Raw genomic sequence first — 25,747 nt, forward strand, 5'->3', positions numbered from 1 at the left:
ATGTGTGTGTGTGTGTGTGTGTGTGTGTGTGTGTGTGTCCCAGTCATTTGTCCCGTCACGGACATTTTGACTTGCCCTAGCAGCAATGCTGGTGCCTCAGTAAACCTCGACAGTGTGAAAGTGAGCCCGAAGCAGCGAAATTGAATTTGGCCAATATTCTTTTCCTTTTCTTTTTTTTTTAAACACTTGTGCTTTTTTTTCTGAATGGTTAATCTGCTAAATGCATCTGAATAGTTGCCTAAAAGACTTCTGAAGTCAAATTTCTGGACTTTAAACAGTTGAAGGTTTAAATTATTTTTTTTTAAAACCGGTCTGAGGTGGTCAATTTAACCAACAGAGGGATACAGTACATACATACATACATACACGCAAAGAAAAACAAAGTCTGGTCCTAATATAAATGCCATTTACTGTTGCATACTGAAAAAAAAAAAAAAAAAAAAGCTTTTCTGGAGGCAGATTTTTGTTAAAACCAGAAGTGTCAGCTTCTGCTGCTTATAATTTTTCCCCCCGTATTGAGGAAAGGAAGGCCTTTAAATCATCAGACAAACTTTTATATCCTAAATACAGCTTTACAGGGCCTTTACTGATTGAGAACCATGCAGCCTTCGAGCATGAAGGTTGAGTCTCACCTTTGGAATCAGTACATGTGAGAAAATGTCACCATCGTACCGTATCTTGAGCCATTTTCATTCAGCTCAGATAACATTAAAGCTCCAAACTATGTGAATGTTTGAAATGATTATTTTGTCACATATAAAGCGTCAAGGAAACGTCAATCCCGGTCGATAAAGGCAGAAACCCCCAAAGCATAACAAATAGCCGGTCATTTTCTATCAATTGTCTATTTATTTTTTTAATTGTGAATATCGATACAAAAAAAAAAAAAAATGCAGTTTTTCTCAGAAATAGGTGACGTCTGATAAACAGGAAGTAATATCAATTAACTTTATAGTCAAAAGTTAATTCCACTTAGCCCCGCTTCCCTCGTCCTCCTGGACCGATGGCAGGGAGGCGAGGTGGGAGGGGGAGGGGGGGTGGAGGGGAACGAAACCTGCAATTCTATTGGTGCATTCTGGACTTCATAAATCTATTTGGAGTATTACAAATATATAAATGCTCTACACAGTGATGACAGTGATATTGTTGTCAGGTCTACTTCAGGGTCATAATAATACTTTGCTGCCATCAAAGACGGGCACACGCAGGCATCCATTCACACAAGTATACACACGCACAAACTGAATATTTAATAATTTACACCAAAAAAAAAAAACAACAACAACGACAACTCGTCTCTTCCCGGCTCACCCTTAAGGGCTCAGATTCAAAAGGCCTACTTCGCTGCGATCGGACACAACAGGAGACAACGTAAACTATCGGTCAGGAAAAATTCACCCAGCAAAGAAAGATATCAAGCGCTCCGTCTTATTTTAGTGTTTATTGCAATAGTGTGCACTTTAAACAGGAGAGAGCCCGTTGGAAAACAGCCGTTCGGCCGCTCGGTCCGTCCGCGTTCACAAGGCTGAAGCTTCAGGCCATCGTTCGCCAGACTGTCCAGTACGCGAGAGGTCAGCAGCTAATGCACCGTGGCGGTGTGCGTACATAACTGTACAAGGATGTGTGCGGGTGTGTTCTTCATAGCAGTAAAGGCGAGAGGGCTCAGTGTGGATATACATTTGCGCTAAATTTGAAAAGTTTCGTGTACGATTTTCACATTTTGCTCCTTCGAGGAGCCTCATCCGTACGCGTCTTTCGGGACCGAGATAAAGCCAGTTCTTTCATAGACCAAAAAAAAACAAAACAACAACACAAAATGAAGAAGCTTGAATTAAAAAAAAAAAAAAAAAAAAAGCAAACGTTCACACAGATTTTCTGCAAAATGTCGTTTGCGCGTCGCAAATTAAATAGATTTATATCGGGATGGGTTATAATGATCACAGAACGAAGCCCGGGGGAAGCATTATTAATGAGCAAGAACAACTCTTCAAAGAAAAAACAACAACAACAACAACAACATGTCAGTAATGTAGGTCCGTATGTGATGGTGACAGCTGAGTAAAAAAAAACAACAACAACAAAAAAACCATCACGGATCAGTCAGGCACCATCCAAGTGTGAATTTGTACAGGGTTTCCTTCTTTTCAGGACAGTCAGGGTACAAAGAGTGGCCACCCCACATTTTGCATTAGCAGTGTCAACAGGTCAATACATTGTACAAAATGCTGTTCCTGTGCAGAGTACACCGTCTACTCTGCACAGCACAACAGTTATTAGGGTTGGTGCTAAGAAACAATAAACTCTGAGACTTTATGTTATCAGAATAAAGTTGGAATTATGAAGGGAAAAAAAGGGTATAATATTTCAAGAATAAAGTGGTTTTTTTTAATAAACGACTGTATTGTAATTATATAAAACTTGATATTACAGAAATAAAGTCAAAGTTTGAATCTAATAAATGTTTTAAGAATCAAGTCAGAGTATTAAACAGATTGATATTTTGAAGGTAAAACATATTTCTTGATGAAAGATGATTAGGATGCAATTTTATGAGAAACTGCCACCATTTTACAAAAGAGTCCTAAAATGTGAAAGTTGACAGCTATAATCATTGGATAATTTCATATTGCAAGAAAAAGATGTGATTTCAAAATAAAATGTTGCTTGTTGTGATAAAAAACATTTTTTTTAAATATATGTTAAGATAAAATTGTACTTTTATGAGGAAACGTCAGGCAATGTTGAGAAATATTCCTAATGTTAGAGAAAAGAAGCTGTAGAATTTTGAGAATCAAGTAATTACAGTTATTTTGGGAACAAATTCTGCCACATTAGTGATTAAAGAGGTCTGAAGTTGGAGATAAGCAGCAAAAGTCTTTATATTATGAGATAATGTTGTTTAGATAATGAAATTATATTAATGCTCCGTCTCAAAGTTGAGGACATTCAGCTTTCACGTGAAGAACAGGCACCTTAGCGTCTTAGATTTTAGGATATTAAAATGAAATATACATTTGATCTCAGTGGACTTTTCTTTAAAAAAAAAAAATGACAGAAAGCAGAATCTCTGTAAAACTCTTCTGGTGTTGCTAATCAAACAAAATTGATCATAATAATACCAATGTCACAGCGAAGTGACACTTCAATCCGAACGGGAGTCTTTTTTTGCCAGGAAACATGTTCACGTAAACATGAATATGTGGAAATATCAACGTTAATAGTAGAATTAAAAAAAGAATTCTCACAATTTCATTATTCCATCCTTTACAAATTCCAACCTGTAATATTACAGCTTGTGTTTCCATTTTGCTGAATAAATGTAATTTTCTAAATAAAATACTTTTGTCTTCTAGAAAATATTTATTCCTGTAGTATTATCCAATTCCAACATTATCCCAGACCGTCGTTTGTGTTTTATGTTAGTAAAACAGTAAATGTATCTCATAATATGACTTTTCCACATAAAATGATCATTTATCTTGTAACACCATAACTTTCTAATATTGTGACTTTTTTTTTTGTAAAACAGCAACTTTATTTGGAAAACAAAAAAAACAAAAAACCCTGACCTTCTCTAATTAATGACTAGATCTTGTAAAATTGTGATTTCCTCAGAGAGAGTTACAGGTTTATATTATATTATAATATTATGACATCCGACCTCATTCTTATCATTTTACAAATACTCAAACTCTCCGAAGTTTTTTGTTTTTTTTCTTTCCTAACATCAACCCTAATATCATGTAACGACTCTCACCACAGCACACGGTGGGAAAAACACGAGTGTTTCACGGTCCAGTTTATCAAATCTGTATAAATGTGCACTCCATGGGCTCCATGTGTCTACTCTCTGTGTGTGTGTGTGTGTGTGTGTGTGTGTGTGTGTGTATGTGTGTGTGTGTGTGTGTGTGTGTGTGTGTGTGTGTGTTTCAGCGAAGCCAGGAGCAGGGCACCCACTGAGGTTCAGTGTCCAGTTTGTTGATGAGTCGTAGCAGTTCGTTGTAGGCTTTGTCCTGGTCCGTGTTCACGATCACGGCATCAAACAGGTGCCCGCAGCTCTGCTCCATCTCCCGGGCTTTCTCTATGATGTCCCGCAACTCCTCGGGCTGCGTACAACAACACGTATTTTAAAAAGGCACGTAGAAACACCTCTGGTATTATTTATCTTTGGCGTGCAAGTGTAAATAGACAGAAAGGGGAACCTTGGGGTTCTTGTTGTCTTTAGCCAATAGGGCTCGGAGTCTCTCTTGGGAAGGCGGAGCTACGAAGATGATGTAGGGCTTCAGATCAGAACTCCTCAGCACCTTCAGAGCCTACACACACACACACACACACGCACACGCACACACACACACACACGCGCACACACACACACGCACACACACGCACACACACGCACACACACACGCACACGCACACGTTAGGGATTTAACCAACAATCTCTCCACTCATTCTGTAGTTGAGACTATTTTTGACAAGGCTCTGTATGTACCAACCTGTGTGTGCAGACAGAGCACACCGATTTTTCCAGTGTTGATGACCTGTCTCACTGAGTCTGTACTCGTCCCGTACAGGTTCTTCTCAAACTCACCGGATTCTATCAGCTTCCCTGGACAAAAAAAAAAGAAGAAGAAAACGCACCAGGGAAAATTCAGTTTGTAACACTGAATGCAAAACAGCATTTTATACTGACAGGAAAGAAAAAAAAAAAATTAAAAAAACAAAATGATGCAGCACTGGATGTCGATTAAAACTCCAACTCGAAATGCCACTACAGAAAATGGAAACTACAGATGAGTACCATCTTTTCAGACAAAAACACAGGAGCTATCATGCACAGAGGGACATGAAACTTAAATGATCAAATTAGACGAGTTTCTTTAGGACTTCTCTTGTCACACACAAAAAAGGGTGCCCCTGTGGACCTTTCTTCTAAAACATACAAACGTTTTGTGTTAAGGTTCACTGTTTTTCACCGAAACCAACTGCACGCATTTTTTTTTTTTTTTTTTTTTTTTTTTTTAAGTCAAGCAAACATGTCCAAACTATATAACTTCGGCATAAAAACGGAACATTTTTGGAAAATGAATTTCAATCGCGCACATTTTCGATCCACGTTTCCACGTCTTCTACATCGCCGTCTTCTCACGCACACTGCTACAGTTCTTTGCACTTTACCTGCATTGTATGAATTCGTATTTAATCGATCAAATCTGCGCCATGAAAAGAAGCATCAGGTAGCAGTTCCCAGTTTGGACTGCAACTGCGGATGACCAAGACAGCTAGTCGTTGGTATTTAAAGTAAGCGGAAAGGTTTGGTGCCGATTTATCAGTATGCAGTCGATTTAGAAAGTACGGGCTTTTATCGACGCAAATTAGAAACCACCGGCATACGCTTTATTACGAGTTAAATGGGATTCATCATTATAAGAACGCAGGTGCAAGCGAATCTGCGGTTTAAGAACACGTCATGGAATCCGAGGTAGATTTTTATTAAGAAGAAAAAAAAATAAATCTGATATTGAAGCTATTGGTAAATGAGGCCTATTATCTATTTGGGCAGAACTCCAAACACCGTCACTGCTCACCATTTGGTGGCGGCAGCGTCACGCTATGGGTCTGCTTATCAGCAGCAGTCACGGGGAGTACTGGTCAGAACCGGGGAAAGGATGAATGCAGATAAATACATTCACTCTTTCACTCTCTATACGCTCATATCTCACCATTACATACATTCCCTCGCTCGCGCAGTTTCTGTTTCTTGCGGATGTCCCGTCGTGGAGCTGCACGTCTCTGCTCTGTGACTGTCGGCCTCCACCAACAGTTCACGTTTTGGATCTCTATGCTGTCCTTTTTCTCTCTCTGCTCTCCTCTCACACCAACCGGTGGAGGCAGATGCTCCGTCCACCTCTGAGCCTGGTTCTGTCGGAGGTTTTCTTCCTGCTAAGAGGGAGTTTTTCCTTCCCTCTGTTGGAGCTTTTTCTCCCTTAAAGAGGAGTTTTTTTCTCTCCGAGCGTATGTGGGAATTTTTTTGAATAGTTGAGTTTCTCTGTGTAATGCTGTAAAGTTCTGCTGTAAGGACTTTAATGTGTTAAGTGCCGTGAAATAACCCGTGTTGTGATTTGGCGCGATATAAATAAAGTTGAATTGAATTATTTCACCTTTCAGCACGACAGTGACCCAAAGCAAACAGACAAGACAAAATTGGAGAGGCTTCAGGACAAGTCTCTGTTCTGTCCGTGAGCGGTTGGGCCAAACCCAGAATTAAACCCTGTAGAACATCTGTAGGGAGAACGTGACGCATTTTGAAGGAGCCCGAGAGAATCTGTCAGGAAGACGTGCCCAAATCCAGGTTGAATACTTTTGTAAAATGAGAGATTTCAGTTTTTGATTTTTAATAAATCATAAATATCATTAAAATATGTTTTCACTGAGAGATGAATACTCTCAAAATCCACTACTGTCAGTACACCACGGAAGACTTGTTGGTACTTCAAAACAGCGAAATGCAGTGTACCCTTTTTCTCGAGTAAAACCTGCCAATCTGAATCTTCCGGCAAGAAAAACAGGAAATGTTTGACCCTGACCGAACGGTGTTAGAATATGAAACAAAAATATGAAATGCAGTCTTACCGGCTGCTAATTCTGCCTCAAAAGTCTGACGAGAAACAAAGTGGTAGTCTCGACCGCTCAGCTCACCTTCCCGACGACTCCGCGTGGTGTCTACAAAACACATACAAAAAAATAAATAAATAAAATTTAAAAAAAAGAATCACTGGTTACTTCATCCACACACATGGAATAAGTACTCGATGTGTGTGCGTGCGTTAAGATTCTTACGTGGTACGGCTCCAGCAAACCGTTCGGCTTGGTTGTTGAGCAGTCTCTGTCTGAGCTCCGCCTGCCCGCACCCGCTTGGACCGATCAACGCAATCGGCCGCTTTCTATTGGCCGGCTGGTGGTACAGGGCCATCTCCTCGTAGGTGAGAATTTCCTCATTATCAAGATCTGGAACAAAGGAGAGGCCAAAATGCACAAGTTACAAACTGTCTGAAAAGAAACACACAAAAAAAACAGTAGCAGTAATTTCAGTTGGAGACAGAGGCCTCAGACTTAAAAGCAACGTCTCTACTTTGTCCTATTTTAACTGATAAACGAATCCAGCTCCTGTGTAAAATGTTTTAAGCACAAGTGACAATTTTTTTTAGGACGCATTCAAATTTTTTTTTTTGCCAAATAACATAATCAAGTATTTTTTATTTACGTACTAACCTCACCATCTACTAACTTTACAGAACGGTGAAGAGAAATAAAACGTGAATATTTGGTGTGACTACCCTCTAAAACTCTGTGACAAATTCATTTCGTGTAAGATACATTTTTGGAAATCGAAAATATTGTATTTCCCATTGACACACTAATGCAAAACAAAACTGTTTTGAGGCATCTAGTACACTGTATACGTGTGTGTTTGTGTATTATTCATTGAATTAACGTGCTTTTTATTTCTTACAGTCAGGTTGTTTGATCACAACTATTAAAAATGTAAGGTAAAACAAAAACACACATACAGTATTGACTGCTTGGAGAAATATTTGATCCATCACAATCAAAAACATGACGTTAACGAAGTTTTTTTTTCTCTCTTAAATTGTATCATCCATTAAACATCCGTGCAAATGTCTTGCTAAAAGTGTGAGCGTTGCCTATGCACAATAAGTTATGTTTTAGATGTGATGACAATTTGGTGAGAGCCACACAGACAAGAGAGAGGAAAACAGGACATACCATCATTCCTGTGAGCATTGTACAGCAGCTTCTTTCTCTTCCTCTTGTTCTTCTTTGCACACCACAATTTCCCTTTAAACAAAAAGACAACTCAAAACAGACGTTTCAGCATCAGGGCTTATTGTATGGTATAGCATGAAAAAAGAAAAGAAAAAAGAAGGGCATCCAATTTCACTGTGTGTTTGTCATATATATATATATATATATATATATATATATATATACTGTATTTGCTGTGGTGGATACACACATTTTTGGGGGGTGAAATGGAGATTTGTATATTTGTTCAATGGGAGAACTGGACACCTTGAATTTCCCTTGTCATATTTTGCCATAATGTAAATGCAATGTAACGCAAAAAGTATTGGGTGACACTGGGTTGTAATAAACAACCTTTAATTTAACTGCAACCTTAGTAAAGTTATCTACAGTAACAGGATTGTATTGTAGATGGTGGCAGAACTGACCAGACTTCTCAGGCTCCTTGTCTTCTTCTATGGTCTGTTTCATGGCTTCTCTCTGCTGCTGGAAACTCTTCCCTGTGTGTTAAAAACAAAAAAAAAAAAAAAAAAAAGGAGAGAATATAAGAGTCATATTATTTTATCATTTGACATTGCTGAGTGAAACACATGTTTGATCACAGCCATTACTCCCTGTGCATGTGCCCGCAGGAGTCTGAATAAGCTTTCTTCAACTGTTTACAAAAAAACAGGAGACAACCCCCAACTAAAAAAAACAACAAAAAAACAACAAAGATCCCAGCCAAAGACAGATAGCAGTACCTGGTACCAGCCCAGCTAACGGCTGGTTATCCTCATCTCCGTCCCTGTAAGCCTGCCACCAGTTGGGGTCTGACTGGCTGATAATGTGGAGAATATCTCCTTTCTGGAAGGATAAGCCCAGCTCTCTGCAAGGCACGTAGGGGTCATCTGAAGGGTCATAGTCAAAATGTGCCTTTACATGAACCTGAAGAGTGAAAGACGACAAACAGAAGCGAGACCGATGAGACCGGGCTCAGTTCACTTCACAGTTTAGTGGAAGAAATCTTCGACTTTCACTGTTGTTTAATTCCACCCGACGAAGGTGAGGACAGATCGCTTTTATTGAGTTGATGCATCATTTCACACTGAATAATTAAAAAAGAACCAACATTTACAACCGTTTTCCTCGGCGGGAAATGAGTAAGTAGGAAAAGTTAGTTTTTAATCCAGAACAGGGGTCTCCAACCCGTCGCTGAGCTCGTGACATGTTTCCGAGTAGCTCGCTTAAGGCTCAAACAATATGTCGCCTATATAAATGTATAAATTTAATAACACAAAGTCACTTGGTAAATCTGTTAAATTTCTTATTAACCAATCGTCCCGTCAACATTTCCTCGCTGCTGTCAAGTTTGGTTGCGCCAGAGACGCAGTAACATCAGCCGATATTAGCTGACTAGCAAGCATGAAGCAGATTTGAAAAATGACAGGCAAATTAAATGACAGGCAAATTAAAGACAAAAAGTTGACTATTTTCACGAAGAATGAGAAACAGAGTTGTTTTTTTTATTCACAAATGTAAATGACAAGCGTGCGTGTGTGTGTGTGTGTGTGTGTGTGTGTGTGTGTGTGTGTGTGTCCAATCTGCGGTGCGAGCGTGTCGGTAGTTAAAAGATGCAACACCAAAGTTTAACGCCGTTTTTCCACGGGACTTTCCGGCTGGAAGCACTCGAGTAACGGAGACGTTAGTAAAACGGCGCTTAAAAGACAACAATGTCTGTTCAACAAACCGACGGAGAAGGCCTTAACAGAGACTTCGCTTAAAGTGGCGGACATTCTAACGAAGCACAAAAAGCCCTTCAAGCGAAATCGTAAAAGGAGGCAATGACTGCGGTGGCTGAAACGTTAATTCAAGGACCATAAAAGTAAAAACGGAAATGGTGTCTCCTCTCGCTGGCGTACAACTCGGCGCTAACAATGTGGCAAAGGAGATGAGTATGATGAGTTGGTCGACTCCAGCGATACAGTCCAGCTTTTGACTTTTCCACAAACAAAGACTTTTTTTTTTTTTTTTTTTTACCTTACTCCAACTGAAAACTACAACCAGGGGAGTTGATATTAACAACGCTGTTAAATTCTACTTTGTGCCAAAAAAAAAAAAAGAAAAAAGAAAAGAAGATCCCTCTTGAAAAGCTGGTGTCGGTAACAACTGATGGGAGTGGAGTTCAGGATTTATTGCTCACTGCGAAGCAGGCACAGACTTTCCTAAATGTGGGAACTGTCACTGCGTCGTTCATCAACTGGCTCTATGCGCGAAAAGTCCTGGGATTACATCGTGTCCCGACACCTGTTGTTAAGATTATCAACTCTATAGGAGCAGAGGCCAAGCAGCAAAGGAGCTTCAAGCTGTCCCTGGAGGAATGTTCTGCCGAGCGCAGGGATCTCCTCCACACCGACATCAGGTGGTTAAAGCACGGGCAGAGATCCTACAGCGCTTTCCTTCCCCGCTGAGTGAAAAGGATTTAATGGAATCGAGGGAGGAGGACGCCGCCCTGATGTCTGATGCTAAGTAGCTACTTAATCTTGCGTTCCCGACATGTTTTGGAGAAACCGAATCACTTGAACTCACAGTTACAAGGTAAAGATAAAAAAAAAAAAAAAAAACATAGATCATGAAATCTAACTGCAGTACAAGACTTGTCGGATGGGCATTTAAATGACGTCATAAGAGCGAACTTAAGCGGATAACACTCCAGAGTTCATTTCATCAACTGTAGAAAATACGGACTGTATAACACGTGGATGTGAATTACAGACCGAAGGAATGTGAAGGGAAATGATGTGATACGGTAATATGTGGACAGAAAATAAAATAAAGACAAGTAAGTGATAAACATTGTTTTGTTTTCTATGGCAGAAAACGTGAAGAAATGTATAAAGAAAAAAAAAAAAAAAATCAAGCACGTGCCCTTGAATTTAAGCTGTTGTAATACAAGATGTTGTTATTGTTTACGTAAAAGAAGCTGACTCGGCTGGTTTGGGAGGAGCTCAGCCGTGGTAATAAACGCTCCTGAAGATGAGTAGCTCTCGGAACCTTTCATTTTGTCAAAGTAGCTCTCGGAGGAAAACGAGGTTGGAGACCGCTGGTCCGTACTAGGTCGTCAACATTTGTTTATCATATCATTTCAAACACTTACCACGCTCTCTTTGACGGGAGGAGGTTTGCCCTGCACGCTGGGAATTAACACAAAGGTCAGGAGGCCGTGCATGTCCGCCTGTTACAAACAAAACACACGCACAAAGAGAAGCACTTATTGCTGTTGTTTTGAGCGTTTACTCTCGCTGCCTATTATTTCCATCTCACATCTGCCTTGCAGAGACTTGTTGCTCTCGTGCTGCTGTGCTCCATTGAACAAAAAGTAGCAGTAATATCATTGCTAATATATAAAGACATCCACTCGATATATCTGATCTTCACCGTTTAGACCAAAATAAAGCATGTTGATGAAAACGAATCTGTAGGGAAAAAAATATAATACACAATTTGGACTGTGTACAGTTACTACTAGTTCTCTTTGTTGCTCCTGTCGATACATAAACGATTTGTGTGAATTACTGTATGTACTTACAAGAATGTCAAAGACCTGGTTGACATCTTTCCCTCTGATCTCTATCCCATTAATCTCCAGGATTTCATCTCCTTCGGATAGAAGTCCACTGCGTTCAGCTGCTCCGCCACGAACAATGCGGCTGATCACAACACTCTCCATTTCATTTCGAACAGTTGCTCCCTGAATAACACATACATAAGTGCGGTGACATAATGGACAAAGATGGACTCGACTACATGACTGTGTTATCTACAGTGTATATTTTACTGTACACTATAACTAGGCAAAAAAAAAAAAAGTGAATGCTAATTTGAGCCGTTTCTAGGGCCCTGTTACGACATCATTCGTTATGGAAGAATTCCTGAATAATGTTTTAATGAAATGGTCTTGATGGGTTTTCTCAGGGTACCCCGGCTTCCTCCCACCGTCCAGCGACAATGCATGTTGGGTTATTTGGTGATTCTAAATTGCCGATAGGTGTGACTGTGAGCTCACAGTGGTTTTCTGTGTTGGCCCCGGGGCTGGCCCTTAATGAACTTGTCCTCGCTGCAGTTTTGGTATAATAGACTCGTGTAGGGAGTAAAAGGATGCTGATTCTGTGCTATCTTTTGATGTGTAGAGTCTGGCACCAGAATAAATTGATTTCAGACAATAGAGGTGGACCCGAGAGCATTTCTCGTCTTCGTCAATCTGTATTCAAATATCCAGTCAGGGGGACAGAGCAGCTGGACCTAAACCCAGCTTAAATCTGACAAGAGGTACTGCGGTTGGGCACCTGGAATACTACCGTTTAAACATTAAGACTCTAAATGGGTAACACAGAGTTTCTACCTAACCTAACCTGACAGTGAGAGGAAAGACAGAAAGCAACAAGTTTGGCCCTCTTTGAGAATTTACACTCGGTGATAAAAGCCCGTGGAATAAAAAGTTAAATCAGAATTGATGTCGAGTGCCAGCTCTCCATGTTACTATATTTATTATCTTGACAATGTGTGCACGTGTGTCGTGTTGAACTTACCAGTGGTATGTCTTGGGCCTTTTCTATGCGAACTATCTTGACAGTCTCTCCTCCCCACTGGGTCAATGTTTCTCCTTGGGCAGGCAGCGGTTCAGGCTGCATTTCTGTCTCCGCTATGCTGTCATGGGCCAGGAGCAACGACTGCAAAAAAAAAAAACACAAAAAAAACACAAAAAAACACAGCTGAGCTATAGGACTGGATCAGTCACCAAGGGATTCTGGTTGAATTTGTGTTAAGCTCTGTGTGTGAGGAGTTGCATTACTCATGTAGGGACATAAAGCTATGTATACAATCACAGTGTGGGGATAAAAACTAAGTCCAGATGAGGTAAACCATTCAATTTTAGGATGAAGACAGAGGTTTATGGTAAGGTTATGGTCAGAGTTAGGATCAGGTTAGTAGTAGTTATGGTTAAGGGTAAGCCAAGTAAACTAATGTAAATTAATATAATGTCGCTAAACTGCTGGAAACACTACTGAGTGTGTGTATGTGAGTGTGCGAGTCTTTACCTGGATGTGTGTGTCTAACAGCAGGCTGTGGAGCTCGAGTGCCTCTTTATTCTGATTTGACAGTATGACATTCCTGACCTGAAACCATGGCAACAGCAAATGACATCATTGGTGTTATTATTAGAATAATAATATTGCTTATATTTATCATCACAGAAGCATATGCAGATATTTTAAACATGATATAGCCATTTTGCAAAAAAATTGTCTCAATATATATATATATATATATATATATATATATATATAACAATAGTTTACCACCGGAACAACATTTCTAAGAGTTCACATAAAGCCGGGCTTAGATTAGAAGAAATTGAAAGAATAAACTGGTCTGAAACAGAGAAACTGACATTGTAAAAGAGTCTATTAATGTGCTGGGAGAACAATTTCGGTCACCTCAAAACTGAACTAAATATGGCTCAAATCTGGTAGCCATGTCTTTATTTTCCTGTCGTGGAAATAAAAGTTAAAAAGGAACAACAATGGAATTTTAAAATAGCAACAACAAGACGATGCCACGCTGGAACAACGGCGTATTTGGAGCAACAACTTTTGGGCTCTGCTATTCTCTAATCATTTTTGTGAGAATGTTTGTGATAAGAGAGAAGAAACCGAAATTGAAACTTGTCTGTAATTTCAAAGCGGATCAGGATCGAATGTCCTTATAATTTGAACCTGGTTGAATATAATCTAAAAAATAAAAGGAAAGAAATTATGAACTGGACTTGAATTTAAGATGGTGGCCGTGTTTAAAATAATCCTGCTCATTGAGGATGTTTCTATTTTTCCTCTCTTCTTTTCCATTTCATTAACAATGATGAAGGAATGTGTTTCGAGGAGTACAGTGTGAACCAAAGCTTTTTCTTTTTGAAGTCAAATGCAGGGCAGGGGGTGGAGATGCCAACGTGGAACAGAAATAATGTGCTGCTTTTAATGAGATTCCACTGAAATGAGCCATGAATAGCTCTGACAGCTAGCCAAGTCAACACTGGCAGAAAAATAATTGCAGCACTGATCAGCGTCGGGGCTGTTTGCCTTCGATTGAACTGCTGATCGTCAATCTGGTGTCATCTGGTCATCACCTATGGAAACACCTTACGGAGCTACGTTAATTCATCAGTCTGTCCAATAGCTTTAAGTGGATCTTGTTTAAGAGTAGAATAACAGAGTTGGCTGACTGTGTGTGCGCGCGCGTGTGTGTGTGTGTGTGTGTGTGTGTGTGTGTGTGTGTGTGTGTGCACTGCAAAGCATTTGTGTTTCAGCTCTAATTGATACCAAACAAAGAGCTGCTCTGTCTCAAACCTCGTTATTACACACTCGCTGACCTGGACTGTCACTGTGATTTGTGCGTGCGTGTGTGTGTGTGTGTGTGTGTGTGTGTGTGTGTGTGTGTGTGTGTGTGTGTGCGTGCGTGTGTGTGTGTTAGACTTCTGTCAGATGACCAATAATGCAACAAGGATGGTAAAAACAAAAAACAAAGGAGAACCTGAAATCAAATAAAGCAGGATAAACATGTTTTACCTCCATGGCCAGTGGAAGTGCCTGGTGTGTGTGCGGGTATGGAGGGGAGGGTCGGTGCATGCTGGTGGCCACAGCATTATGAATCTTCAGTGCAGACTGGAAGTCAGACTAAATGCGGTGGGGGGGAAAAAAAAAAAAAAGATAGTCGCATCCATTCTATTGAACTGGAGCTCACACATTTGAGCACTATGCACGAGTGAAAACAAATTGCAATTAAAATATAATACTCGAACACTGAAATTTACACACGTCTTTTACTTTGCGTCACTGACTGATAAAACAAGTGTTTCTGTTTATATGCAATTCATAACAGCTTTTCCACTTGCTGTTTTTTTTTTTTTTTTAAGTTGTCCACAAGGTTTTAGTATTAAAAAAAACAATTTGCATAATTTTGAGAACTTAAAAAAACAACAACAACAACAGAAGAACAGGGTTATTTTAAGCATGAGCATTGATCGCTAACACCTCACCAACACCTAGCACGCCCGCGACACCTCGAGAGGACTCAACCGCAGCCTTGGAGCTCCAGAACTAACCTTTTACCAGATCAGAGGTTGTTACGGACAGAGAACGTAAGAAACTAACAACGACCTACCAGGCTGGGGTGCTTGTGTCCTATTAGCATTTAAAAAAAAACAACACTTTTTGTAAAGCTCCGTAGCCACGATAAAACAGCAAAGCAATATTAATTATGCTCTTTTTCTTTCTCGGTTGGGAAAACAACACAATTGTGCACTGTGGCCATCACGTATTAAGGAGTAGGGCACAAACACAGGCTGGTAATTAGCACAAAGGAGCTGCGTTGGTGTGGGTGTTTTGCTTTAGGCAAACTTACCGGACACCACAACACTGAACAGCGGCTTATATAATGCTCTGAAGGATTTTAGAGCTCTACAGTTATCACGGCGATGCTCACTTATGTGTGTCCCATCGCCACATGACCTCCACGCCGCTTTGTGACAAAAGTTGAGCGTTCTTTGCAGAACGACTGCGCTAACGTCATTTTAAACGCAATCTAATTTCGTCTTGCACTGCAATCTCGGCACCATTAACCTTCTGTCCTGTAGAACTCGTCTCCGCGGTCACTTATCCTGTTTCAGTGAAGCCCATTTCAAAATGAACCGGTGGTCTCTGGTGTCCATTGACTGACAAAGCTGAATAAATAGTAAATTGAACTGAGCTCGTGAATACTACCCGTTGACCGACAATATTAGCTGCAATGTTTTGAGTAGAATGTTGCTTGTTGCGCGAGTTGTGTGCCTGACGTAAGCTGCGCTGCGTGACCAGTCACACTGACATTTAAAATGAGTCACAGTTATCACAAAGAGGGTTAAGGAAGGCAACACGAGGATGACTCACAGGATGAAACGTAAGGTGCTCAATCACCTGGAGAGCAGTTTTGAACAGCTTTGTTTTGGAGATATAAAAAATGCCTGCTTAATGTTGACAGAGGACAATCATTTGTTTTAAGATTCAGCTGATTTAGTGTTGAATAGAAGCAAATCAAAAGCAACATGACCGTTTTTGGTCTAAAGGTGTCAGAACTTTTTCGTGAGTAAAGGCCTAAAAGACAACACAGCAACACACTTGAGGCGAAGCGAACGCATCTATTATTTTCAAATGTTTGACATTGAAACATTCAACAACTTTCAGCAGTCTGAAGTCCACCCATAACATCCCGGGCCCATCGGAAAGTTGTACACTAAAGGGCGGGAACTATTCCCCAGAAACCAAAACTAAAACTAGGTTCCTCTATGTTTTGAATTTCCTGAAAAGGCGGCAGGAAAAGATTTGATCCTGACAAACGTTATTATATTCCAGGAGAGACGCTCAATAATTTGTTAGCGGGGAGAATAAAAGCATCCAATTGGAAAATATTGAATACTAGTTCAAAGGAATACCTCTTGGTAGTTTCAATTCAAAAGTGATTTGTGCAACGATAGCCTGCAGCCTCCTCTCCTCATATTCCGGCATTCACTCCAGCTCCAGGAATCTTATGAGGCCCCCTGTTGTCATGGAAGCGCCAACTCAAGAGACCTTTTTGTAAATCCCTTTTACTTCAGGAGGTCAGAAAGTCTTGAAAAATACCATAATTAAAATTACCCCAAGGCTCTTCCCATTTAATTCCCTTTAGATTACCTTGTTTAGTAGTGCAAGAACCAACTCTATGTCATTTTGACTCTGCTGGTCAGACAGGCAGCCCTGGACCTGCTTCAGTGACAGCAGCAACTCTTCCAACTCTGAAAAAAAAAAAAACACACACACACACACACACGCATGCATGAACACCAATAAACCTTGACAGACTTACAAATCTTGACTTTTACAAACCAAACACAAGAGATGAGTCTGTGAAAAAGCCCTAAAATCCCACTTATTTCCAATGATCTGATTATGATGGCAGGAGGCAGCCTGCTTTGTCCCGACTCAAGATTAATGGGTTTGTGAGAGACTGCTTTTCATTTCCTTGACAAGACTCAAGTTATACAGTGTGTGTTTCTGTGTGTGTGTGTGTGTGTGTGTGTGTGTGTGTGTGTGTGTGTGTGTGTGTGTGTGTGTGTGTGTGTGTCAACACTGCCACCTCACAAACAAAGTTTTAATTAAGTCATCCTCAAGAGGCTCTCATGTGCTTCTCTCCCTCCCTGAGGAATTCCCTCCCTGAAGGGGAGACATGGCTTCCTTACATTCCTTTTTCTTACCAGCTTTCTCTCACCCCATCTCTTTACTTTCCGTAATTCCCCCCCCCTCTTCTCCATCCCCTTACCTTTAATATTTATCAAGATCCGCTACACTTCAAACTCTTTATTCTGTTATTTCCCTCTCAGATCTCCACAGAAATTCCCTGCTTTTCTACAAACAGTGTTTGTGTAGGTGTTTTTACCGAGCAGTGCATGTGTGTGTTGGCTGCCAAGCGCTGGCTGCTGCGGTATGTATGTGTCTTGCAGGAATGTGGGGTTGTCGATCCCGATGTGGGGATTCTGAGAGAGCTTCCTGAGTCTGAGTGAGGTGTTCAGATCTAGTTGCCGACCCTCCTCCTCTCTGCGACGCCGAAGGTCCTCCTAACACACACACACACACACACACACACACACACACACACACACACACACACACACACACACACACACACAAAATAAAATGCATCATAGGCAAGATCATTGACTTAATCAAGGAAGCTGTTAAACATGTTTGTGGTATCACTTAGCAAAACGTGTCACAGTTAACCAGAGAGAGTATCCAGATGCTTTCCTTAAAGCCAGGATCAACACACAGTATTTTCTCTTTTAAGACTGTGTCAGATAAGCCAATCCAGTATAGTAAAGCACTCTTGCTGTGATTTGGCCAAATATATCTATATAATATATCATTTTAACCACACACACACACACACACACACACACACACACACACACACACACACACCATTGCATTGTTATAGTCCATTGATTTAGTTAAATCACCTTCATATTATCTATCTATCTATCTATCTATCTATCTATCTATCTATCTATCTATCTATCTATCTCATTTCCATTTATGTGAAAACTTACTTGGCAATAAATCTGATTCTGATTTGGAAGAATACGTCTCAGCAACACATTATTTTAAGCAATGTAATTATAGTCCGATGTACTTGTGCCCTAAAGATAGGGCAGTGATACGAGAAGTCTTGAAACATTCACACAGTCTGTGGTTATTTTTGCCAGCTGTGTCCCTCCTGCATTTAGCAGCTGCAACAGTGCTGCTTTCAACCTGGATTATGCGTGTTAATTTGTTCGTATTTGTCTCGTATCAAGTCCTATTTTTACAATATCCTGCTTTTGCTGCCAGTACAACTTGTCCATGTTGATTGGTTTGAATGAAGCGAACGCTGCCCCCCTTTTATGTGAATGCGCTCGTAGCTGGATTGGACAACCCTGGGTTAACTAAGCGAGTTGGTAACCACCGTAGCGTGACCGCTTAGCGTCTTACGTGTGTTAGGCTTAGGGTAAAGCCAGATAATGGGAAACGATAACTTGGGTATGTTGAACGTGCTTCGTGGTGCAGGCCGCTGGAAACCAAGCAAAATTCAAATACCCAAACATTTTTCAGTTTATATTTCACAAGGCGCATCAGTGGATGAACTGTGTACCAATGATTTAAAGAACGGGGAACTCGGAATGATGAATTGCTGACTTGCATAAAGCTTTGAAGGGGGTTAAAATGTAGGGTTAGACTGACCGTCCATAAATGAAGACAATGAAGGACTGGTTCTAGTCCCCCTGAAAAGTTGTCATCAACAGGTTGGTAAAAAAATAATTCCTAAATAACAACTGCACACGTAAAGGAATTATAGGAGCTGGTTAACATCTCTGTTCATGACTCTACCTTACAAAGATAATGGTGTCCATCATTGCACCTCTAAAAATTCCAAGCTGACACTCCACAATGCCAGTGGGAAAATATTTTGTGGACTGAATTGGAAAAGTTGAAATATATATATATATATTTTTAAAGGAACATGCAACACTACAGTATATTCTCTGTGGTGGAGGGAGCATCATGATTTTGGGCTACCTCCGGGCCTGAACAGTTAACCCTCACCGATGGAAAACCACCTCTTTTTGTTTGCCGAGGTCTTTCAAAGGATAATGTCGGGTGGTCTGTCTGCCAGCTGAAGCTCAGTAGAAATTGGGTGATGCAACGGAACAATTACCCTCAACATCAAAGTACATCAGCCCACAGAATTGAGTACATTCTCAGCCACTCTAAAAGGAGTATTGAAACTTTTTGGAAATTCAGACAGTAACAGATTCTGTTCAGAGAGTTCACACACACACACACACACACACACACACACACACACACACACACACACACACACACACACACACACACAGATAAGTGTATAACTGGGCTGAAGCAGTTGGCCCAAAGTTCCTACTGGTTCCTACTGTGCAGTGGCACAGGTCTGATCCAAAGCAATTTATTCAATCTAAGGGTTCATTTACTTTTCCTAATCAATGTGAATATTTAAAGAAAGTGTTAGATAAAGGAAAGAGGAATTGTAATATCGTTGTCATGTGCTATATGTGGATATATGCATTTCTTGTGACTCTGCATGCAAAGGTGAAATAAATTCAGTATAACTGATATTTCATAGAGGGTGAGGTAGGGGTAGGGGTAGGGGGGGGTCTACAAGAAATAATAATGGCTTGCAGTATTAGAACTGTCGGATAAAGTTTTCCTCGATTTTATTTGGATATCTCAGGCTTTGCTGCTTAGATTTTGATAATTATTTTTGTAATCCGTCTTAAGCGGGTCTTTCAATTTTAATTGTAAATTCAATACAAAATTGCTGAAGTACCACGTTTAATAAAGCATGATTGATCTTTCTCTTTGCCATGTTTATAGTTGTGCAAAAGGTCAATAACACAAAACGGTGGATAAGGCAGGGATACTGTATATTAGACAGGTCCTAACAATCCTTAAATACACTTTGTTTAAATCCACCTCTGCTGTTGTGAACTCAGGTTGTGTAAATATATGCAGGTGTAGTCTGGACATCTTTATCACGACACGTCTGTTCCCATTCTGGTCTGTGCACCCACGGGGGTCATCAGTCTGATCGAGATCGGGTGCTCTTCTTTCGAGATGTATTGCCGAGGGCAAATAAGTTGAGCGGTAAAGTAACAAGTGTGTGTGTGTGTGTGTGTGTGTGTATGTGTGTGTGTGTGTGTGTTTACGTACCTGATGTTGCCGTATCCTCTCCAGCTGTGCAGATCGTCTGACGGGCAACGTTCGACTACCCAGCTCCCCCGGACAGTCAACAGCCATTTCCTGTGCTGCTGCCCTCCCCTCTGCTCCTCATCTCCTCCTCCGCCTCCCTCCCCGGGTACATGGCCGTTCAGATGGGAGGTCGTCATCCCTGACACACGTGGCGTGACAAAGTGTGTGTCCGGAGTAAATTTCTACGAAGGGGGGTGGGTTATATTATGTCTGAACACTCGGGAATCCTACGAGGGTAAGTCGGTGAAGAGGGCAGCCATGACACCATCACCTGTGGGGGGGGGGGGGGGGGGGGGGGGGGGGGGGGGGGGAGCAGGGAATTCACGTCAATGATCTAATTTCGGCAGTATCGATCGCCATCAATCATTCCTCCGACATCAGTTAAAAGACGGCAACATAATAAGAAGAGGTGCTGTTACTCCACCTGTGCAGTTTATTTAAGTACAACAAACCCAACTTTCACACGAATGGAGAACAATCGGCTGTTTATTCCTAAATACGTCAACAGTCTGGTTTGATGGTCGGGTCAGTGTTTTGTTGCGCAACATTAAACTCAGATTCGAGCGGTGAAAGTTTGATTAACCCGTCAAGTTTGACATTTGCAGCAAACCACAAACCTGCGTGATGCGTTCGAGTTAACAGCCGGCAGTTTCTACTTGTAAGTGGTAATTCTGGATTATTACAATTTGGGCTTGATAACACGGTACTCCCCAGAGTAATTGTGGCTGTACGCAAAAACACAGTGACGCCTTAATAACAAAGTCAGAGCACGGGAAGGGAACGCGAGCAGCCAGACGGGTTGTAGTCAGATTATCTACACCACTAAAGTGCCGGGTGAAGACGGGAGTGATTGCACCTGCGTGTACACGTCTATTTGGTAGGTACAGCAGATCAAAGCAGAAGCGGGATAAAATGTAATGAATCACATAGCTCCAGTGGATAATTTGGGATGATCATTTTATCATTCACCTTCATTTTCTACTCAAATTTGATCTGGGGGTTATTTTAAACCTTTATAATAGCTTGTCTGCTTGTATTTCTTGCGTCAGTCTTTTTTTTTTTTTTCTGATTTTACCATGTTCCCATAATTTCAGCAAATAACTTGAGTATAGTACTATCAGCTACCCAAATAAGATCTGCACTGAATTGAAGCAAATATGACTTTTTTTTTTTTTTTTTTTTTTTTTTTTTTTTTAAAAAGGGGGCATTCCAGTCATTTAGTACTGCACTTCTATCGAGGGACTCAAAAGCAAATATATCAAAATCAAAGCAGCACAAACGAAGAGATGTCGACAAAGAGATGATCCCCATCATAGGTTGAGCTTCACAGGTTTGTACCACCGAGTTTCTGATTCAGCTGCGAAGCAAGATAACGCTGATGATAAATCTTGATCGTGATTAAAAAAAAAAAGAAAAAAGGCCTACATAACTGACAGTGTGGCTTCCTGTCCAGTCACTGTAATTGTGCAGTAAATGAGTGACTCGTTGAATGACAGTGTGGGTCATCGTTGTAGATTACCAACTCCATAACTGACTGGTGGTGCTGTCTCTCACTCTCTCTTCAAGTAGTTCAGAAAAAACAAAATCATGACAACCCCCCCCCCTCCTCACCCCTCCCCACTCACCACACAACCATGACAACGGCTTTGTCAGCAGCTGGGTGGTCCCAGTATGATGTAGGGGAAGTGGGTAAGAGGGGAAAGTGCATGGATGAGATACAAGGAGGCACACACACCAAAAAAAAGAAAAAAAAAAAAACAAGGCAAGCGAGGTAGATGAATGGAAAGATGGGAGGTACAAATAAACAAGGTGAGAGACGGATGGTGACTTATCTTTCAGGGCCACAATGACAACAACATGTTTGATATGTTATCTCTCACCAGCAGGGCAGTAGGTGCATCCTCCCTCCTCCTTGCCCCCCCACCCCCACCCCCCCCCTAACCCAAACACCCACACCCACACAGAGTGGAGGTCCCATGATGCAGCAGTGAGGAATGCCAGGCAGCCCTGGGAACAAAATTCCACTAATGGGGGGAAGGGAGTGTGTGTGTGTGTGTGTGTGTGTGTGTGTGTGTGTGTGTGTGTATATATATATGTTTAATATATATATGTATATAAATATATATATATATATATATATATATATATATATATATATATATATATATATATATACATATATCTGTGTGTGTGTGTGTGTGTGTGTGTGTGTGTGTGTGTGTGTGTGAGAAGGGGCAATAAAAATATGCTTCACCTGTGTTGTCAGCATGACTTTGATGACACCACACTGAAAAGGACTTAAATGAACAAACGTTTCCACGAATAAAACCTTTGGGAGGTGAGCCAGGGTCGCTGATTCTGGACCGAGTTGTGTCTGATTTTGCTTTAGTTGTGGGGAAAAGGACGAGGCGTGGCTTGGCTTTTGACTCCAGTTTAACTTGAAAAGCCTCTATTTGGCTGATGAAGACCTGCGACTGGAAACATGCCCCGACACCAGTGACTTGCTTCAACAGGACTTTGGCTGTCGACTTGCACACCGCACACAAGAATGACACAGTTGATGAGTCCCCAACTCGAAGACAGACAGACAATAGAATCAACCACTTCTCGAAATGTGTGATCTCCATGCCGACGTTGCAAAAAAACAATTTATAAAATTTAATATCAACAAATGTGTAAACATGCGACGTCACAGATTTAAGGGGAAAATGCTCCGAGCACTCGTTTTGTATTATCCCATAAGTTGTCGCCTGCAAAACTCACGAGGCAGTTGATCAATTAGTCCAACCAAAACAAAATGAATCTTCAACTCTTTCAGAAACAGATTTAACTCTCGTTTAAGCAAAACCGGATTTCAGACTATCTAGTTGAAGAAATGGGCACTTTTCTCTGCGTTGAACAATTGTAAACGGGATGTTTTGGGCTTCGATCTGTTGGTCGAACAAAAATAATACATTTAACAGGCGTCATATCTCAGAATAAGCAGGTCATTTTTCATTATTTTTTTTGACATTTTATAAACTGAGCAATGACTCAAGAAAGCAAATCTTAGTTGTAGTCCTATTTTTGCACTTTTATATTCTTTTGTCATCTGTACGCGTACCTCGCTGAAATATTTGTGATGCATCTAGGTCAGTTTAGCGATACCACAAAACTGATTTTCAGGCATTAACACTTAAGGCAGTGCAACACGGAGAAGATAAGAATAGTTCAAGTTTATGTCATCAACATGGAGACAACCAAATGTGTTCCACTGATTTCCTTGGAAAACAGAAGGACAGAGCTGTTATCTCCTCCGCTCCACTACGTGCGAGTACTTTAAACAAAATTGTGGAAAAAACTGATTCGCGGACAGCGCCCTGATTCTCTACAATAATAAAAAGTTAAGAGTTTAATAAGAAATCAATGCGTGTAAGCACAAAACTTGAGAAATGATGTAATTCCTCATGGACTGGTTTAGAGAAATGGGAGAAAATAATTGCAGAGCCGTGTATGCTAATTAAATGCCTGTAAAATACCAGTAAGCCTTAGGGGAGTGGAAGGATTGACATGTTCAATGTGTGTAGGAGAAGTCAAAAATCTCTACAGAGTAGGAGCTCACAAAAAGAAATAGTAACATGACTCCCAAAATGTTATGTTATTAAATTTCAGTTTCCAGACTTACAAATTTCAAGGTTTTTTTTTTTTTACTTAAAATGAAAACACAAAGACAAAAAAATAACTAGATATTAAGACAAAATAAAGATATGACAGTAAAGTTCATTTAGCAACATGCTTTATGATAGGCCGACTATATTCCGTTTATTTTTGAGCGTATATCGATCAATCACAGACATAATCGGTATCAGCGGATATGATGTCCGATACGTGCTAATATGGAAAACTTTTTTTTAAATTATTTTTTTACAGAACATATTGCAGAAAAACATGTTTGGGGATAATTTAGAAATTGTTCTTTTCATAGTTATCATTTTTTAATTATCTACAATCACTACATTACCAGTGACGTTCACTATTTCAACGCACTGATGTCCTTTAAGAGAAGAGTTTACTGTTAAACTGTAAAATATCCTTCTTCCATTGCATTTCTGTGTGTCACTACATTTCAGTCAATATCTATATAGAATTTTTTTTTTTTTTTTTTGTACTTACTGGTATTAGCATCGGCCCTAAAAATCTAGTATTGGGTCGGGCTTTAGTAGAAAGACATCCAGTGGAAATGTCAGAAAAATAGGGATTAAAGCAAGCAATACACTGTAGGTTATGACAATTTTGTAAAATGTGTTAACTGAAACTACCCATTTTATTCTGCCCACAAACAACTTAAATCTTCTGGGCACACGCTGTACGGATCAAATCAACCAGAACCCCTATTCAGTTTTGACACTTGCCAATACCAATGAATTTCACCAAAAAAAAAAGATTGCCTCCTCACCATGTTGACAAAAACAGAAAAGCAGCTTTATTCTGTGAGATTCTGCTAAAAGAGGAAAGCAAGAAGACAAAAGAAAACATGAACGGGTGGGAAATATTCCACAGTGAATTTAACGTTTTGTTTTTTTTTATCGGCTTAGTACAAGTCAAGAGAGCACAGTTATAGACGCAACATGTAAATATTACTCCAGTAATATCTAAAAAAAAAAAGGTAATCGGCCTATAGAATTTCTAAAGACGCCAACCAAAATGTCTGAGGTGCCAAAAATTCACCCAATCCTCCGACAGCCAGGATATAATAATAAATAATGATGCATTGCGACCACTCAAACTGAATAATAGTCAAACGACAACTGATCTGACGGAAAAGAACTGTTCAACAACTATTGAAAATCAAAACAGTCGTACTTGACCCAAAGAGTGACTAAAACTGTCTCGATGCGTGAATAGATAATGTCGTCAGGAGCAGAGTCGACCGTTATCTTGCATTTAACGGTTCGCGTTAAAACACGCACAAGCACAACGCCCCCCCCCCCCCCCCCCCCCCCCCCCCCACAGACATAACTTAAAAATGTTTCACGTTAGTTATGATGTCATGAATTTAAAAAAAAAAAAGATGAGCAGATTGTCGTCAATGTCATGGGGAAAAAAAAGCAGTGATATACTTAGGGTGGAAAAGTACTCAGCTATGAAGTCATGCAACTCCTTGCAGTCTTGCAAGGAGTTGCCATGGAAACATACTTGTAGAATTATTAATGCATGTTCAAATTTGGTCCACCCCACGCTTTAGAAATGTAGGGTATATGCCTGCTCAAATTGGTTGGTAAATGACTTAAGACTATATTAATCCCACAGTGGGGACATTTAGTTAGAAAACACAAAATGAAAACATTGACAAATACGTTATACATAAAATAAGATAGACAAAAATTATTATTTTAGAATAATTCAATTCATTTTATGCCAAATTGTATTTTTTTGAGGGGGGGTGGGGGGGGATTTGTGAAACTGTTTTAGACACAGCATATTGTTTTTACAATTTTTAAACTTGAAACTAAAGTGTTAAAGTCAGGCAGCTACTTCAGATTACGCGACCAACCAACCAACCCATTGTT

General features: G+C 40.3%; 1 protein-coding gene across 2 annotated transcripts; it reads right to left on the reverse strand.

Moving 5' to 3' along the window:
* Nucleotides 1–1,426: 1,426 nt before the first annotated feature.
* pals1a (protein associated with LIN7 1, MAGUK p55 family member a) lies at nucleotides 1,427–20,465 on the reverse strand. Of its 2 annotated transcripts, none has more exons than XM_069160869.1 (16): nucleotides 20,160–20,465; nucleotides 17,311–17,488; nucleotides 16,569–16,669; nucleotides 14,430–14,537; nucleotides 12,906–12,983; nucleotides 12,396–12,536; nucleotides 11,396–11,557; nucleotides 10,964–11,041; nucleotides 8,571–8,754; nucleotides 8,256–8,327; nucleotides 7,789–7,860; nucleotides 6,841–7,008; nucleotides 6,634–6,723; nucleotides 4,497–4,609; nucleotides 4,203–4,313; nucleotides 1,427–4,106 (listed from the first exon to the last, which is right to left on the reverse strand). In XM_069160869.1, the coding sequence occupies exons 1-16, from the start codon at nucleotides 20,244–20,246 to the stop codon at nucleotides 3,930–3,932; spliced, it is 1,920 nt and encodes a 639-aa protein (XP_069016970.1). In that variant the 5' UTR covers nucleotides 20,247–20,465; the 3' UTR covers nucleotides 1,427–3,929. The 2 variants fall into 2 exon arrangements, with proteins under 2 accessions (XP_069016970.1, XP_069016971.1); XM_069160870.1 differs by having other exon boundaries at nucleotides 6,700–6,723; nucleotides 20,160–20,336.
* Between the last annotated feature and the right edge of the window lie 5,282 nt (nucleotides 20,466–25,747).

Source organism: Embiotoca jacksoni, unplaced genomic scaffold (genome assembly GCF_022577435.1).
Source record: "Embiotoca jacksoni isolate LCO1_2020_lvr unplaced genomic scaffold, fEmbJac1.0.p SCAF_27, whole genome shotgun sequence".
Taxonomy (NCBI): Eukaryota; Metazoa; Chordata; class Actinopteri; family Embiotocidae; genus Embiotoca; species Embiotoca jacksoni.